This window comes from Liolophura sinensis, chromosome 6 (genome assembly GCF_032854445.1).
Source record: "Liolophura sinensis isolate JHLJ2023 chromosome 6, CUHK_Ljap_v2, whole genome shotgun sequence".
Taxonomy (NCBI): domain Eukaryota; kingdom Metazoa; phylum Mollusca; class Polyplacophora; order Chitonida; family Chitonidae; genus Liolophura; species Liolophura sinensis.
In genome coordinates, this window is record NC_088300.1 from 76,457,538 (window position 1) to 76,476,066 (window position 18,529).

Here is an 18,529-nt window from a genome sequence, read left to right on the forward strand (position 1 = left end):
CCCTCAAGACCCAGGTATTCCACTACCTGGGATGTATCAATTGTGTTTTTCAGAAACTTTAGTTCCATTGGAAAGTTGAAGCATCGCTGAAGCATCTTACATTTAAGTTAGTAGCACTCATGACTTTAGTGACAACAGAAAGGGTGCAGACATTATAAGCTTTGACCCATTCTGGCATGAGGATGCCCAGGTGTGGACAAAAAATTATATTTTTTCTTTGTGCAATCCTTAAGACCACTCGACATGGTGGTGGCACAAGAAAAGTTGAGTTTATAAAGTATCATCACATTAGCTTATGTGTTGTTTCCACTTTGATACAGTATCTGAAACGTACTGTGTTCGAAAGGAAGCCTAATCAGTTGTTACCATGTTTTCAAACAAGTAAACCTGTTTCTGGTAGTACCATATCCAGGTGGTTGTGTGAAATGTTGGCTTTAGTTGAAGGGCACTACCGTGCCCATTCTTACCGAGGGGCAGCCACTCCGGCTGCACATCGTAAAGGAATGTCAGTAAGAGACATTGTGAAAAGTGCGAACTGGTCGTCGGCAAGAATGTTCCACCAGTTTTATTTTAAACCTTTACAATATGAAAATGTATTTGCTAGACTTCTGCTGTCCTCAGGAAATTTGATACGTAACGGTGGAAATCCCTCTATGCTATACGTATGATATGTGTAAAGACTGTTCTTCTGTGTTAATAAATGAAATTAGTTGTATATTACATACATGTATATGAATCTGTTGTCAGTTCTTTAAAGATGCACTATGACCTCGATAGGTCAAGGCCAAATGGAAAAGAATTTCCCCTCTCATCCAAGCATCTTGGAGGTTAAGGAAGAGCCTTCAGCTCTTTCGCGCCAAAACTGACCCATAAGTGAGCTTGACGTCACGCACGAGAGCAGCTCCTTCAGCTTCATTTCGCACCAAAACTGACCAATGGGTGAGCTCCATTTCGCGCCAAAACTGATGTCAAGCACGAGAGCAGCTCTGTTTTCCCGCTAGGTTGTTTCGCTGCGTCGTACAATGAGCGAGGAGGATGAGGGAGTCGCGCTCGAGAAGGGGAGCAAAATAACATTGTATAGTATAACATTGTGTAGTGTAGCATTGCATAGTATAACATTGTAACAATTGAGAATGTTGCAAACATGTCTCACTGAGGCGGTGTTTGAGGCGGTGCAGGTGTGTAGCTGAGTCCGCGCTCCTGCATGCGCTTGACGTCACACGTTTCATGTCAGGGAACGCTTATATAACGCTTATAGAAGGGGAACAGCCTTTGGCGATGTATGGCTCATCTAAGCCCACCTGTTTAAACGGATTGATGTAAAATTGAATAAAATAATAATTATTGGACATCATAGATGGCTCTGTATGGCTAATCTAAGCCCACTTGCCATCATACTCGCTAGGTCATCGCCCGCCGCTATTCGCTTCCGCACATACATGAAAAGGTCTGACTACCAATTCGACACGCTTCTGTGTTACAGAGGCTCGCTTTTCCCACCAACACCACCATCGCATACAAAGCCAGCTCGAGTGCAGCAAGTCTAGAGACGGTGGAGTCGATCAAGGAAAAGATCTCGGCGAGCCAGTTCCAACCCGACCCACCCCGACCCAACCCCTCGACGTTCTCCTGCCTAGCAGTTAGAGTGATCTACGGGAACTGTATCGGCAGCATTGGTGCTCAATTCGGAGCCACTTTCACCGCGACAAGCCAGTCCAAGATCTCTACAATTACTGCCTCAGCGATCTCGGAGCCATCGATGCATATCTGAACGCAATTTATGAATACAAGTCAGTTACAGCTTTGCGTATATCTTGCGCCACAAGGAAACAGAACAGTTAAGGTATTATTACTCCAGCAGCAACAATACCCGGGTACTCGATGCGCCGTGCCGTAAGCTCTGTCAGCCGATCGTTGAGTTCGATGTTAACGCATTGTACTTGGCCTTCCTTGCCTAACCCATGCCGGTAGGTCACTACATCCGATGGTGACGTGACGGAGAGAAGTTCGTTCCCTCCGGTACCGCTACGCGTCTGGCTGAGAAATGGCTGGACTGGCAATCGCACCAGCTGGGGGTACTCTTCCGCCACCGGCCGAACCACTCAGAAAAACGAGTGGATGATCGGCAACTCCCAGTAGACGGGTTTGCCCACATCGATGGACGTCCAACCGTCTTCCACTTCCACTGTTGCTATTACCACTACCACTGCTGTCAGCTGAATCACTCACGCAAAGGTGAACTGCGCTACAACGACCGGCGAGGGTGACACCTCAAGACTTGCACCGGGAAGTGGACACGAACGAAGCGTACATCCAGTCCCAGAGGTATGAGCTGGGAGTGCGAGTTTCTTCGCCTGTGGGAAACGAACCCGGCCTTGCGTGCCTTCCTGCAACAGTACGGTTTACCTTCGTCACAGCGAAAGCCCAAGACGCAGGCTCAGATGTGGAGGGTGTCGCTCATAGCCAGTTGTTTGGCTTCGTCGAATGCGACATCCACGTGCCGGACCATCTCAAAGCGGACTTTGCGGAATGTTCACCCATATTTAAAAACTTGGAGCCGGGAGAACATAGGCCCCACCATGGCGGAGTTAGCGGAGGTAAATGAGATCATGCCCGGTTCCAGACGAATGCTGATTGGGATACGTTCGGCAGGGAAATTCTGCTGGCCACCCCCTTACTCCAATTGTATCTCGCTCACGGGTTGGTAGTGACCCGCTTCTAGCAAGTGATGGAGTTCATGCCCGAGCGAGCCTTCAAATCATTCGCGGACACAGTCACCCAAGAACGGCGAGAGGGGGACATCGACCCTGCAAAGGCTCTTATCGGGGAAAAGTTGTTGGGAAATTCCGGCCATGGCAAAACCGTTACAAACCAAGACCAGCATGTGGATGTGAACATCTGTGACTTGACGAAGACGCGCAAGTTAGTGGAGAGTGTACGGTACTCGTTACAATCTCCCCTTGCAAACAGTATGTCAGTATGTAGTACCAGTATGCCAAACTCCTTATGTTGAAGTTTTACTATGATTTCATGACTGTTTTTTTTTTAACAAGGCGGACTGGCAGTACTACGAGATGGACACGGACTCCGCGCACATGGCCTGGTCCGACCCGGACTGGGAATCCTTGTTTAAACCTGAGCTGCGTGCGGTATACGAGGCGGGGCGGGACAAATGGTTGCCTAGACCCAACTACTACGACTTTGATAAACGTACGCCGGGGCTCGAGTGAACTGGTGACGCTATCGTCAGTTTGTGTTCGAAGAATACTATTGCTACGGCGGGGAATCGAATAGTAAAGAGAAGTTCTCCTGCAATGGCGTTATCGCTCGGGGCGTGAATAAGGACGTCTACCTCTCTGTGTTGCGCAACCACGAAAGTGCGAGTGGTGTGAACCGCGGCATGTGGATGCTGGGGAATAATATGTACCCATACACGCAGACGAAAGACGCTTGTACTCATTTCTATGCAAAGCGCAAAGTACTGCCGGACGGTGTGAGCACGACCTACTTAGATATTTTACCGGACTATCCACGACGGTTATATTCCATGCCCCTTCTAATGTGTTACCCTTGAAGGTTAAAATAAATAAATAAAATAAAGTCAAAACACCACTGTATGCGACTGTCGTTTCCTCTTTATTCATTTTTTATTTCATAACATGTCGAACAGAAAAATAAACATGGAAAGAACGTTATTTTACAGCCCACTGGCTGGTGGAGTGATAAAAAACGGGGGCTGGACCCCTTACTGGCGGTCCACCCTATCGGACACCATTAAGTCGTTATCGTATGTCGTGCACGACGTTTCTAACGTATGTACAATAACGTCCATGGGACGATCTCGAGCCCGCTGTGTTAAGTAATACACGCAACATTGTCTACACATGGCCTTGTCCAGACTCTGCAGCCGCCGATCATTCTACGTCCAGTTGTGTATCCTCCGGTTGAGCCAAGCGGTGATATTGGTGTGGAAGGGTGTGGGTCCGTACGAATCAAAGGATTCTCCCCGGAGACGGGGCGGGTCTGGGCACACGTGTATGAAGACGGCTACCCAATGTTGTCCCCGGGTGGAGGCACGTGTGTTCATGACGCAGGCCCAGGGTGTGTTGGTCACTTGGTGAGGGAGGTGGTCCCGAGTGTAGGCATCCCCCAGCAGGGCGCGAGTAAACACGTCCGCCTGTAGCACATGTCGCAATTGCACCGTGTCCATGTTTTTTGTTTTTTTCATCTGGCGAAGTCACAGAGCACTTTTCGGCTTTTGTCTTTTTTCTATGATATTGTTGAATTCGACGTAGCACACCACGTTAATGGTTTCCGGCAAACCGCATCTCCAGGCGCAAATCACCTTTCTGCACCAGGTTCAGTTTTGATAGTCGTGGCGGTTGGGGGTCAGATCGAAACAAAACAGCCTGTTGCCTTTGGCGAACGCGGTGCGAAGGATGGAGTTCCCCTCGACGTGAAACACTTTCCCCATGTTGATGAAGAGGTTCATGTACGTTCTGACGAAGTTCCCTGTCTTAAAGTACCTTAAAATTCCGGCACTTGGCAGGAATTCGACGTCCGCCGACATGTTTGGCGACGTAGTTTGTGTGCAAGTGCTGGAAATGGAATGGGTTTTTAGCATAGCTGCTCTCAAAAGCCGTGTCGCTCACACATCCCACCACTAAATGTGTCGGTAAACTGCCCAGAAATAGGTATTGCTCGTTGATGAGGGTGTGGCCTTTGGGCGCGGAGAAATACTTGGTCAGCACACGGCGGATAGGGCACTCGGCAGCGGCTTCGGCCAACGCTTTCAAATGCTCCAGTTGAACACCGCTGGGGATTATGACTTGGCACACAAAGATCAACACCTCCTCCAAGCGAGTCTTGTAGTCGGGGCCTTCTTCACTGGATATCAAGGCAAACGCGTCCTTGGACGGGATGAGTCAGATGAGGACGCTCATCTTGTTCAGCAGGTGATGCCGTTGCAGGAACATGTCGCAATGCAGGCCTCCCAGCATGTCAACCGACCGACTTTGGGCCGTGAGCTGTAGCCGTTTGTCAGACCCCACGTTGGTTTCATCCGTCCTGTCAAACATCTCTGGATTTCTGTGTACCACAAGGCGGAAGAGAGCTGGGTGTTCTTGTCCGCTGCGTCGTAAGACAACAACATCTCCAAGTAGGCACGGTACGGGTACATGTTGGTGTAAGCTGTGACGAGTTTGTCGTTCAGGGAGACGTCGACCTGTGGGGCGAGGACGAGTGGGAGCGGCGCGTCTTCTTGGTCTTGCGTGAAGGTGACGGGTGGGAGCGGTACGTTAGACCTTCCGTTTTATAGTCGTCCCTCCCACCCCTTTCAGCTTGCCAAGCATACTGCGCTGGGCGTAGCGACTGGCTTTAACCACAAGCTGTCGTTTCAAGGCCTGGCTCACCGGCACTCCCTCGTCCCACACGTCGTCCATGACGAGTTTGAGCCTGGCACATAACGCAGTTTTACCCAACGCTTTCACAGCCTTGCCAAGGGCTGTGCCATTTTGCCGAGCAAGCCATGGCCGCGCTGTACAACGGCACCCCGAAACACAGGTAACCCACCTCCGCCGGCTTGCTAGATATAATGGTTGATGAAGGATCGGCACATGGCTGGGTCGTCTACGGCGTTCTTTGCAAAGATAATGCACGCCGCTGTCGAAAGTGAAGTGTCAGCACCACTTGACCGCGTTCAAATGCGATGGGTTGCCCCTTGTTATCCCTAATATCAATTTCCACCGTCAAGAAATGCTTGCACCGCACGGTGATGTATTCCACGTGTTGGAAGGTCTTGAAGATGTGTTACTTTCCGTACTTCCCTTTCGTGGTGACCAGCTCCAACAGCGGCGCCAGCTTCTGTCCCACCACACGCGGTTCGACAATGTCAGTGTATATGTACAGCGTGCGTGTGGTGGCATGTAATTCCTCGGCACAGATATGCGGCAAATCCGCCGGTCCCAAGAGCCAATCGTGCGGTAAATCCATGAACTGCTTCAAACGCCGGCTGAAACCGAGCCCCAGTTGTTTCTGAGATCGCATACTGTATTTCGGCTACACATCATTGAAACTGAACGACAAATCACCGGCGTGAGTCTTGAGTAAAGGCATGTGTGTGGGCGTCAGCAGGTCTGTCAGGCCTTTGGTGAGGTCTTTGGGTAAAGGGTAATAGTCTGCTGGCAATATTAACGTATGCTTAGCGGGTAAATCTCATGCCATCTCTTGGTCGAGCGCGTCGAGGGCTTTAACAGTACTGGGCACGGGACACGGGTAGACGGGGTACAGCGGTGGTGGGCGCATGACCGTGTCCAAGAGCCGCGGGGACAGCAAGGGGCCGTAACGTTGGAGCCGGCGTGACATCGTTGGTGGTTGACGTGGAAACAGCTCATTCGGTAGATCGTGCGTGCAAAGTTTTATGACTTGGGGAGGTAGGCGTGCTGAATCTCCCCGGGGAAGATGTGGGCGCGAAGTCGCAGGTGGTCGGGTGTGGCTTGAAATCCACCAATATCCGTGAGGTTCGGCGGTGGCATCCTCAACCTCATGCACGTACTGCGTCCGCCCCCGAGCCATTTGTGTAGCGATCGTGGTAATTTGAGACGCGTCTCGTGGGTTTTTGAACAACACCAAGTAGTGTGCGATCCGACTGATTGTGCGATGATCTTTGGTTTTGTTCAACAAGTTCTGCACGATGTACACCAAGGTGATATTGCGGTCGTGGCTGACATTGGTACAGAGTTTTGTCACACGTTCGTCGGCTTCGGCCATCAAGTCGTCCACGACGACTAACGTCCACTCCCTTCGGTCGAATGCTGACGGGCTAGACACACCTCCATCAAACCGATCGTTGGGTAACGTGGTGTACAACGGCTGCCACTGCCCGTAACATAGGCGGGTGTGGAAACGGTGTTATCGGTGCTAAAGTGTTCTTAGGGAGCGATGGTCGGTGACGCCGGCGGAGTTGAGGTGAACTGGGAAACCCCGTAAACTTCAAGCGGAAAGTGACGGCTTGGTCCGTGGACGTGTCCTGCTCGGTGGTAAACGCCGTGGTGGGTAACTGGGTGGAGGCCAGGTCTTCGCCAGGAATGGTGCTATCAAACCGATGCGCGATGTCACTCGGCGACAACGGTGGTGATGGTCGTGGTGACGGAGTCGGCGGCGGGGACAAAGGCTTCGCGGACCAGCGGAGGAGCATCTTGATCCATTGGCCCGCCTCACGTGACGTGTGACGTCACACGCAGGCGCTGATCTCACGCGCAGGGCCCGGCCTCAACGACATACCTGTGCCACCTCAAACGCCACCTAAATAAGGCACATTTGCAACATTCTCTACTACCATCTTTCACCTCCGGGGTGCTTGGATGAGAGGGGAAATTTTGTTTGCATAGCAATGACACTCGTAGGTGAAATAACTTACGAGCCACTGTTTCGAAGGAACGAAGGTCATTGGGCAAAACTGATCTTGATAAGATAACAGCAAATCAGCCTTGTCATTGTAATGTTACGGACTCTCCTTGTAGAGGCTTGCTCTCTACACGCAACCACGTTTGCAAAGTAATTGCAGAAGTAGGACAGCCTTTAACAGCTACACATCAAAATGGCGAATGTAACCGTGCCATGTTTGGATCTGAACGATGGTCACAAAATGCCGATCGTGGGATTAGGGACGTGGCAAGGGACATTAGAGGTGAGAGGGAACTTATTTCAAGCGAAAAAAAAATAAACATAATTTACAAGATATCTAAGACTCATACGATGATTTTGTAGCACTTTTAAAGCGGGTAGATGTCCTTATAATTCATTGCTTTGGAGCTTGTTTTACGGCCAAAGGGATTTTAACCATCTTTAGTAGTATAGATGGATGCTCAAACTCGGCTAAAATTGTACAACAACAACATAGAATCGGCTGGCAAATAAACCTAATCTTAAGGAACACATAAGCATATACATTATTTAGAGTATCTTGTACTTCTCAGAGACAATAGGTCGAGCGTGGCCTTCCGTCAGGTTACCTTAGTTAGGGTTTGATTTTAAGCGTTCACGTAAATGTTTAGAAAGTAGCAACTTACAAACTAGGTGCACTATCTGCTTTTGACGCATTCAACTTTGACGCCCCAAGGCACCATGACAAGTAGAGCTGGGCAAAAAAAAAAAACGCAGTGACTTTTGATAGAACATAAAATGCACATGCAAATTGTCCATTGTAATCAATGAAATCTAGCCTCGTGTCAGTTTGTCTTTGTAAAGGACTTACTCCAACTATGTATGTAACTGCTGAAATAGTAGCCACTTACACGCTCCTTGACCCCTTGGCTTGGGCACCCTAGCCATATGGTTTGGGCAAAATCAAGTCAAAATGAAGCAATGTTAATATCAATTTACTAGACGTTAACGCACAATAAGTCAAAATGCTGTATTGCCCTCAAATTTTCTTGTCCTAGGGATGGTTAGCCCACTACACTGTAAGAACTGAATGCAAATTTGTAGCCTGAAGCACTGTATATTGTTACAGTAAATCATGTTGTTAATATTTTACACCATTATCTGCGCCTATGTGGTGTAGTTTTACCCTAGTCGATGTGTATTTACACAATTGTCTGTAAAACGGTAGCGGTTTGACCATTTACGGTACACTTTGCTGTAAATGTACTCTTGTTTTCTTCTAACAATGTAGATATGTGTAGATTTTGTTAATTTGCAATAGAGTTAACTGATTATTTACAATGGTATATGTGGAAATATACTACAATTTTGGGTGTAAATATTAAATAGCACACCTTTTAAATCTACAGTAAAAGGAACTGGCAGCACTTTTCACTGTAAAATTACAGTAAAATTTGTTACAGTTTAGAAGATTCCTGGTTTGTGCAGGGGTACAGTATTAACTACTACAGAATGAACTGCAACACCGACCAGCTTTGTACAAGCCGGCGGGAATGTCTGTTTTGTCTTATTACCACATATATGTCATCAGGAAGGGGACTTAGTCATTCCCATTCAGTCAGAGGCAGATAACAGATGTGTTTTTCGGGTAGAATGAATGATTATGGTTTAACAATGAAAGTCGAATCCAGCGATGCTCTCTGTCACATACCTACCTCAAACCAGTCACAATATTCGATCGACACTGCGAGATTTAGTCGAGATGTGATCGATATGACAACGTAACATTGTAACCAGTTTGCATCGAGATTCCAAGGAGATTCTGTCAGGAATCCAGTGTAAATTTTGTGACTGAATCTCATTTTCGTGTTTTGACTATCTCGCGCCTTCATTCGAATCTCTTTTCAGTTCGACAAAATCTCGAACAAATCTCGCACAGTGCATTGATTCTTGACTTAATCTCATCAGAATGTTATGATCTCCGCCAAATAAATATGTCCTTGTCCAAGTTTAAATTGCAAATCGGCTCAGGAAGAGCAACTTTCGGATGACGAAAGTAGGACGACATTCGGAAAACAGCTCGACATTAGCGCGTGACAAACGAGGCCAGCACGTCATCCCGCCGAGATTTAGAGGAATGACATTTTCTGGTATGAAATCTCGACTGAATCTCGACTAGATCTCGTTGTGTAAGCCTACATTAAATCTTGACCGAATCTCGTTCAAAATGACGCCTGTTCCTTAGCATAACGCTTTATGAAATAAATTCATTAAGTAAAATGGTTTCACTATTTCAGACCGATGAGGGCGGGATTGCTACAAATGTGGAAAACGCTATTTCTATTGGTTATCGCCATATTGATACGGCACAGTTGTACTTCGCCGAAGCTGGAGTTGGTAAAGGGATCCGGGCTGCCATCGACAAAGGGATGGTCAGACGTGAGGACCTCTTTGTAACCACCAAGGTACTAAACGTCACCTATAACTGGATATTATCCTACTGTGGTAAATAAGATTGGTCCGTCAGAATCCAACGCTTCCATGTGTGGTTGTCTTTTTGTCTCTTCATTATTATCTCTAATTCTGTCCTTCCTTGAAAGAAAAACAACATCTAGGAAAGGCCCTGGTTTGGTAAGGCGGAAAATCGTACCCAGAGAACGTACGATATGAAAGTACAAATTTTCAAAATCTCACCACTGTTATGTAAATTATGTTACCATGAATTGGGTCATATTACATGTATATGTAAAAGGTTACGGAACTGTAAGGCTTAAAGCTACATTGTTAAACGGAGATTTTCTCCAGTGTGCTTAATACAGACAAAAGATACTTCAGTGTGACTGTAGAATTTGGATGATATGACTTACACGGCGCTAAGGCCGCTTCAATCCTTGTTTAAACCTCACATAACAGGAAAAAAGGGAGTAACACAGAACTGATAAAAAAATGTGGCCTTTGGATTGTATCAGCAGCTATCAGTCAGCTATAGTCAGTCTGGCTTGTAGAGGTGTCAGTTTCGTGCACTGTGACCGATTCTTACCATTGTAAGGGTACCATTATCGGAGAGTAAATACGAAATACGGCTTGTTTTACTCTCAGATCAGCGATAGGCGTTACACAAGATCAAACTAAGAAACACGAAGATGCTTGAATAAGTTCAATACATATACTCCTCGGAAACATACACTCAGTCACTTTCATGGTAAACTTTCATGGTGAAATGTACGTTTATTAAATTTATTAATTTGATTGGTGTTTTACGCCGTACCCAAGAATATTTCACTTATACGACGGCGTCCAGGATTTTGGTGGGAGGAAACCGGACAGAGAAACCCAGAACTATCCGCAGGTTGCTGGCAGATCTGAAATGTACATAATTCCACAAAGAAACAATTAGCGATACAAGCTCGGCTGAATTACAGTGTAGGCTATAACATACACACAGAGAGAAATATACGTCAGACACTGACAAATAAAAAAAATACATATAAACAATGTTTAAAAACGGGGTTCGTAACACCATATATCTGATCCCTTTTTTAATGATAATTTAACCTTTCATTGGTAGCAATAATAGTGATTGATATATCACCATTTGCATGCGTTATTAAACTTGTGTTGAACATTTTGATACGAAGTCTCTCTGAGTAGGTTTAAGACCACAGAAGTGATTTTTAAAAAATGTTTATCATCATCTAGCCACTGTTTCATGCCTTATCTATACTTGTAGCTCTGGCAGACACATAGCCGTCGTGAAGATGTCGTCCGGCACCTGAGGAAAAGCCTTGATAAGCTACAGCTGGGTTACGTGGATCTTTTCCTCGTTCACTGGCCATGTCCTTTAAAGGTACAGATGAGACAAACTCCTCATTCACTGAGTAAAACTGTATTTTAAACACGTAGTAGTTTATTTGTATTTGCTTCTTTGTGTACTGGTTTATCAACTTTAAGATACCGAAATATTTCAATATCTAATATTCCACATAGATGAGCCCTGTGCCGTGTTTGGTGCTCACACAGTGGACTCATCCTGATCGGGTATCACAAAACGAAAATATTTTCAGATGAGAAAGCCAATGGATTAAGATAGGATTTTCTTAGGAGACTGGATGGCACCGTGCACGTTGACTGACTGGCACGTTTGTCACGTAATGTTTCAAATTACGCCGAAGACAAGGGAGACTGAAGTTAGCAGCGAATTAGTTATTAGTTATTCGAATAACTAATAACTAACTCAGCAGCAGGTTAGTTATTTGAATAACTAAGAACTAACCAGCAGCGGGTTAGTTATTCGAATAACCAATAACTAAGCCTGCACCTGGTTAGTTATTCGAAATCAGTTATTTGAATAAGTAATAATTAACACAGCAGCGGGTTAGTTATTCCATTAACTAATAACTAACTAGCAGTGAGCTAGGTAATCGAATAACTAATAATAAACTTGCTGCTCTTTACTTATTTCTTATTCAGTTATTTGAATAGCTAATAAGTAACCACCAGTTGGTAAGTTATTGGAATAGCAAATATCTAACCCAGCAGCGGTGTAGTTATTCAAAATAACCAATGACTAACACAGCAGCTGGTTGGTTATTCGAATAACTAATAAATAACCAGCAGCGGGTTAGTTATCTGAAATTAGTTATTTGAATAACTAACGCAGCAATGAGTTAGTTATTCGAACTAGCAGCGGGTTAGTTATTCGAATAACTAATAACTAACTAGAAGTGGGTAAGTTAATAGAATTACTAATAACTAACTCAGCTGCGGATTAGTTATTCGAATAATTAACCCGCTGCTCTGTTTGTTATTAGTTATTTAAAAAACTGATTTTGAATAACTAACTGGTTGCTGGGTTAGATATTGGTAATTCGAATAACTAAGCCGCTGCTAGTTAGTTACTGGAATAAATAACTGATTTCGAATAACTAACCCGCTGCTAGTTAGTTATTAGTTATTCAAATAACTAAGCCGCTGCTGGTTAGTTATTACCTATTCAAATAACTAACCCGCTGCTGAGTTTGTTATTAGTTATTCGAATAACTAAACCACTGTATGTGTGCTGAAAACAAGGGATATTGACAGTTTTGCTACAGTCTGGTTGGGTAATTAACATCTGAGAATAAAACCGGTTCCGTATTAGGAGTTTCGGTACAAGTGTTTGCTGATGAGGATAAAGAGATATAACAAGTACAAGACTGGCAGTTTCGGTACACCATCGTTTAAGGAGATTAGTGAATGAGGAACATTGTTTTTATCGATCTGATAGAACCGAACTATAACTGAAACTGACATTAAACAAAATGCGAGAAGGAAACGGCCATATTTGTTTTGCCTGTACTGGTGAAATTTCCCTCTATACGGTATTTAAGGATGAAGCTATGATTGGCAGCAAGGGTACCTAATGTGTGTGAAGTGTACATAGTACTTACAAAAGTAGAGAATGGATACGTTCTGTATACCGTTACATGTAATACCATCGATAGTCCACAATTAAAAGCTTGTCATTTATTTATTTATTTGTTTGGTGTTTTAAGCCGTACTGAAGAATATTTCACTTATATACGACGGCGGCCAGCATTATTTTTGAAGGAAACTGGGCAGAGCCGGGGAAACCATCCGTAGGTTGCTGAAACCTGCATGAACTAGATTTGAACTCATAGCGACTGCATTAGTGAGAGGCTCCTGGGTCATCGCGGGCTTGTCGCTTATATCTACTGTACAATTTGATTATACCAAATACTTGTCAGTGCACCAAACTTATAGAGAATATTTCTGAGTACGGCGTGACACCGATCAAATATATAAATAAATATTTATGGGGGAGTAATCAGTTATCAATTAGCTATAAATGAAAAAACAACCCTAAATAATCAACTTTTTCAAACTACATTCTTTGCTGTTTTTTTTCTTTCCATCATTTTTCGTTCTGTTTCCCCGCAGACGATGGAGGAAAATATATTTCCTAAAGACGACAAGGGAGAGGTTATATATGCTGATGATATCGACTATCTGGATACGTGGAAAGTAAGTCACAACCCTGTACTTGAATATTTCTCCCTATATCATCAAAAACCCTATATGTGTGTTTATCCCAACAATATGTAGTCTATAAATGTTAGAGACTTTTGAAGGCTTGGCTGTGTTTTTCAGGGAATGGAAGAGGCATGTGACCTGGGTTTGACAAAGTCTATTGGCATATCGAACTTCAACAAGAGACAGATACAGCGATTACTGACTAACTGTAAGACCAGACCAGTCAATAACCAGGTAAACATACAGGTACCTCTTTTAGATGTGAGAGAACACATGAATGAGGCATGAGTAACAAGTACTACTGTAAAATTGACTATTAGAGTGTTGTTGTACGTATCCAGTTAAAGCCGTGTCGCTTACAGGAAAATATCAGGTAAATTGAAGCGGGTATCACAACAACTTTCAGATGTTTAAATCTCGTTCAACGTTCTCTCCCTATCTCTTGTAGAGAGAACTTGCCAACAGAGCAGCAGTCAGTGTACAATTTCAGATAAATCTTTTTCAGGTTGAAGTCCACCTTTTTTTTCAAAATCGAAATCTGGTTGAATTCTGTCAGGAGGAAGGAATCAGTGTTACGGGCTTCAGGAATTTGCAGTTCCTCAACGTCAGGTAAGTTATGTAATAAATACATCCTGCTTGGCTCGGAGAAAATGATCGTCTCAAAAGTACTTTTTATATTAAAGGAGAAAAAAAAATGATGCCAACATCAGATGAAAGAGCGTGAAAATTTAATTGCAAATATGGTCTTTAGCATTTTATCAGACTTTTTCTTTCAAGGGAAAGGGGTATTTGAACATATTTTTTTTGTATGGTGGGTATTTGGGATTGCTACTTGTTATATATCATGTTGGCACAATGATTTTCTAAATAAGGAAGTGATGAATGTCAAATACAATTATTTCAGTCTAACTTTGTTGTTTATAACCAAACAAATGCATTTAATCTGAATTATAATATTATTGAATACATGAAAACATAAATATGAACAAAATCCAAGTCGAACACCTTTGTTTGCTGAAAGGACCAAATTCTAGTGCAAATATATATATATACTGAGCATGTGTTACATCCTCATTTATAATATTGTTACACAAAGACAATATATACCAAAATTTGGTCCCAAGTACCCACCATATAAAAACCATTTTCAAGTGTCACTTCAATTTCAAACGTTATTGCTCGTGGCTGTCATTTCGTCGCAGAATTAGCGGCATGTTAAGTTCTTGAAAATCCCCTGATGGTGGCTGATAAGAAGTATATTTACTACATCATTCCATTATCGTGCATGGTAAATTTACGACGTTGACAATTAACCTGATCTCCACCTGGTCACCATCATGTAAGAAAACAAATCTATAAAAACAGAACTACCTTAAGCATCTAATTCAATAAATAAATAAATATATGAATGAATAGTGTTTTATGAATGGTATATAAAAACGCCACCTCTCTCCACCATATAGATCTCCAGATGGCCCCAAAACGGATATAATAGAAGCCATTGCCAACCGACTGGGAAAGACAATACAACAGGTACCCTGCCGAAATTCAATGTGCAAGCCCAAGTGTTTCAAAAGATACACGTTAGTGCAATCACTAATTAACCTGTTATCAATTACATGAATCATTTATTGCAATTCATTTTGTTTCGAATCTCTGGCCATGAGCTTTTTTAAAATTTGTTTTGAACACGAAAAGCGCCATGAATTAGTCTGAGACAACATACGTAAGTACTCCCTTTTGTAGCCATTCACGTCATGGCGGTTTTTCGACGTTCAGTCTGACTGACTGAAGGACTGACTTTCTCGTTTACGTGGATTATGTCATGTTACAGACTAGCTACAAGGTCTGGTCTGTACTTGCTTTACTAGACAAACTACTAAATAGAATGCAATCACTTTTAATACCAATAACAAAAATAATTACATGTAGTGGACAACAGTAGCTCAGTGTTGAACTGTTAAATGTAGCCAAGTTTCAAGATAAAATTTTCAAATACACCGCAGGTGGCACGGAAGAATTTGGGAAGAGCCCGGGAGACAAACCTCTACCATCTGCAGATTGGAAGGGTAACTGGAGATTATCTGTTTGAAATTACATTTGTAAAATTATTTCCCGCTAACCAATTTGATATTCTTTTGTGTTTTCAGGTGGCTTTAAAGTTTCAAATACAACGAGGTGTTGCTGTCATTCCAAAAAGCTCCAATGAACAACGCCTTAAACAAAATTTAGAGGTAATGAATTTTGAAGTAAATGTGACAAACCAACATGAGGGTAAAACTATAAAGATTGCATGTAGTTTTTTGACATATCAAGAGCATTTTGTGGATAAACCTTCTTGATTTTCATGTATTTGTTTATGCCCGAACATATGTACTATGTGCACTATTACTATTTAAATTCGTATTGTAACTGTTTTTAGGCAGTAAACATCCAACTGACGGACGATGACATGAAAGCATTGGAGGGCCTGGACACGAACAAACGGACGTTGGATTATATGTAAGTAACTTAAATGCATTTGTGGGTTAAAGGCCTGACTCCTCTGACAATCAAGGAGGTCGTTCCTTTCACTTAAACGACGGCGGCCAGCATTATGGTGGGAGGAAACCGGGCACAGCCCGGAGGAAACATCCACAGGTTGCTGCAGATCTTAACACGTACCAATGTCAATAGGTCTGTTTGGTACGTGACAAAGGTCGATGGTTTACTCCAAGCACAAAAATGACCGCCGTCAAATAAGGGAAAATTGCTGAAGTTCGAACAACCATCAAATCAACCAATAAGTATAACATTGCTTTGGTTTGAATAAATTTAATTATCCCCAGTTTACGATCGAAAGAATCAAACCGATTGGTACACGTTTTGGGACTAGCCCACGCGGGATTGTTTTTCTTTTTTATTTAAGCACTCAAGGAGAAGGAAGCCACAGCGTATAAAGTGACGAACAGAACTCTGAAAATGTCGAACCAGCAAGTTTGAGATATTATACTGACAAATGTCTTCCCTACACACAAACTGTGCAGCTGGCATAACAACATCGGTCGTGTACTAGATCTGTGATCCGATACATTCTCTCTAGCTTTAGCTGTACACCAGGTGTACAGGTTTACAGCTAGATCTGTATACCTGTACACCTGTAATAACTTGGAATTCCGACGTTTCAACATTTCAAGCGTACTGTATTAAACATTTCAAAGCTGTAGGCCCACCCTTCAAAACAAGCCAGGAACAGAAGGAACTAAAGCTGTAGGCCCACCCTTCAAAACAAGCCAGGAACAGAAGGAACTATAAACAGTTATGAGAAAAGAAGATTATCAGATGTTTTGCGAAGCTCGGATGCTGACAAAGTGAATTCATTCGTGTTAATTGCACTGCTATGCATGACGTTTAATTTCCGCATAGTGAGTTGATATTAATTCACAAAGATCAAGGGAAACCTGTTTTCGTCGCGTACAGTTAGGGGCAGCGCATTCCAGGTTAGTGAATTTAACGATTCAGAGCGGTTTATGTAGAAGCTGAGCTGGGAACATGGCCAAAACATCTCAGTTACCCGTGTACACACCCGCGCTTTCTCTGCGTACAATAGCAACATAAGTATGTTGTATCCTCGGTATTCAAAGCTAAAACGTCTCTTTCCCAACAAAACACTTCACAAGAAAGAATTCAAAGAATTTGGCATCTTCTGTGCCCAAAATCGCTCATATTTCACCATGTATATGAACACGTTAAGTGGACAGCCATTGGGGTGTGAACCAAAAAACCTGATGTGCAATTTTTGTATATGAACTGTTTTCACGGATTCATACAGTTTTCAGAGGGGTTTCGTTCCTATCCAACAAACCTAGACATTTATTAGTCAATCTTTTAAGAGACCTCAAATTAGCTTCTGTTTAAATTCGGATATTATGTAATAAGATAAAGCGTTAAGCGTGAAGGTGTAAACTAAAATTATTCTGGGAATTAGAATAGTTTTTTGGCTTTCTGTTTTCAGATTCACCGGCTCCAAGTATTACCCATTCACAGACTCATACTGAAGTCTCCCAAATCTCAAAACTGAAGACGAAGTGAAGCTATATGCATAGATCCATTTATAGAATACATTTAACAGTAAATTGTAAAGATAGTTGCTGTGATGCCTGATGTCCAGTATTTATAATGTACTGTGACTTATTCCACGTCTCGTATAAAACCTCAGCCTCATTAACTAATAATTTCTTAGTTATGTAACAATGCATAAAAGCCTTTGGATCAAATCCGGCTGAATTACTTATGCATGGCATGTCATACAGGTGGTAGTTTAAGGTTTGTTATGTAGCGTATCGTACCGATACTTAGTTTAGCTCTTCTTTTGTTGTATACCCAGGGAACAGAACATTTTCCATCAAAATCAGCTGAAATTTCTTCTACTAGTTGAACGCGAACAGTTAAACGATTAGTTTTGTGCATTTTGATCAAAGACTAGATATTTTGAAAATTCTGATTTCCCTTAAAATCAGCTGAAATCGATAAATGAGATGGAAGTTCTGAACCTATTATACTAGTGTGTAGTTTCAGGTGTGTTTTGTTGTGTATCATACCGGTAATTGGTTTATGTGCTTTACATCGTACAGTTGTAGTTTAGATGGCTTGTTTTCTATTTAGTGATATTTGCTAAAAATTTTTTGCATTATATGTATTGAAAAAAATGTCCGATTTAGTTGCTGTATTATATCACATTAAAATAGTGTATTAAATTGCTTAAATGCTGTTGTGGTCTATAAATCTTAAAATTAAGGAGTAACGTGTCATTTTTTATTTTAACTTAACGTATAACGTTAATTGTTTACAATTTAACATTAATCATCTCAATTTGTAATGCATAAGAATAAGCATACTAATTAATAAAACACAATATAAAACTAACAACTCCTTCGCATGTGAATGGAGATTGGCCACAGCTTTTCGTCTGGTAAAATTTATTTGTGGAGAGGCATCACCTTCATATTCTCCTCCATTGTCAAAGCTTTGTGTGTGGCCACATCAAACTGTCAGACGAGTTTGATTGTCTCAGGGGTAGACATAGCTGGGTTATCAGGATTTGACCTGATGGGAGGAAACTGGGCTAAACTGA

General features: G+C 42.9%; 1 protein-coding gene across 1 annotated transcript; it reads left to right on the plus strand.

Annotated features, from left to right (window-relative positions):
* Positions 1–7,554: 7,554 nt before the first annotated feature.
* Positions 7,555–18,105, plus strand: LOC135469313 (aldo-keto reductase family 1 member C1-like). The gene is made up of 10 exons (XM_064747934.1): positions 7,555–7,687; positions 9,681–9,848; positions 11,114–11,230; positions 13,324–13,407; positions 13,534–13,650; positions 13,922–14,025; positions 14,880–14,949; positions 15,567–15,650; positions 15,839–15,918; positions 17,411–18,105. The coding sequence occupies exons 1-10, from the start codon at positions 7,598–7,600 to the stop codon at positions 17,451–17,453; spliced, it is 957 nt and encodes a 318-aa protein (XP_064604004.1). The 5' UTR covers positions 7,555–7,597; the 3' UTR covers positions 17,454–18,105.
* The last annotated feature ends 424 nt before the right edge of the window (positions 18,106–18,529 follow it).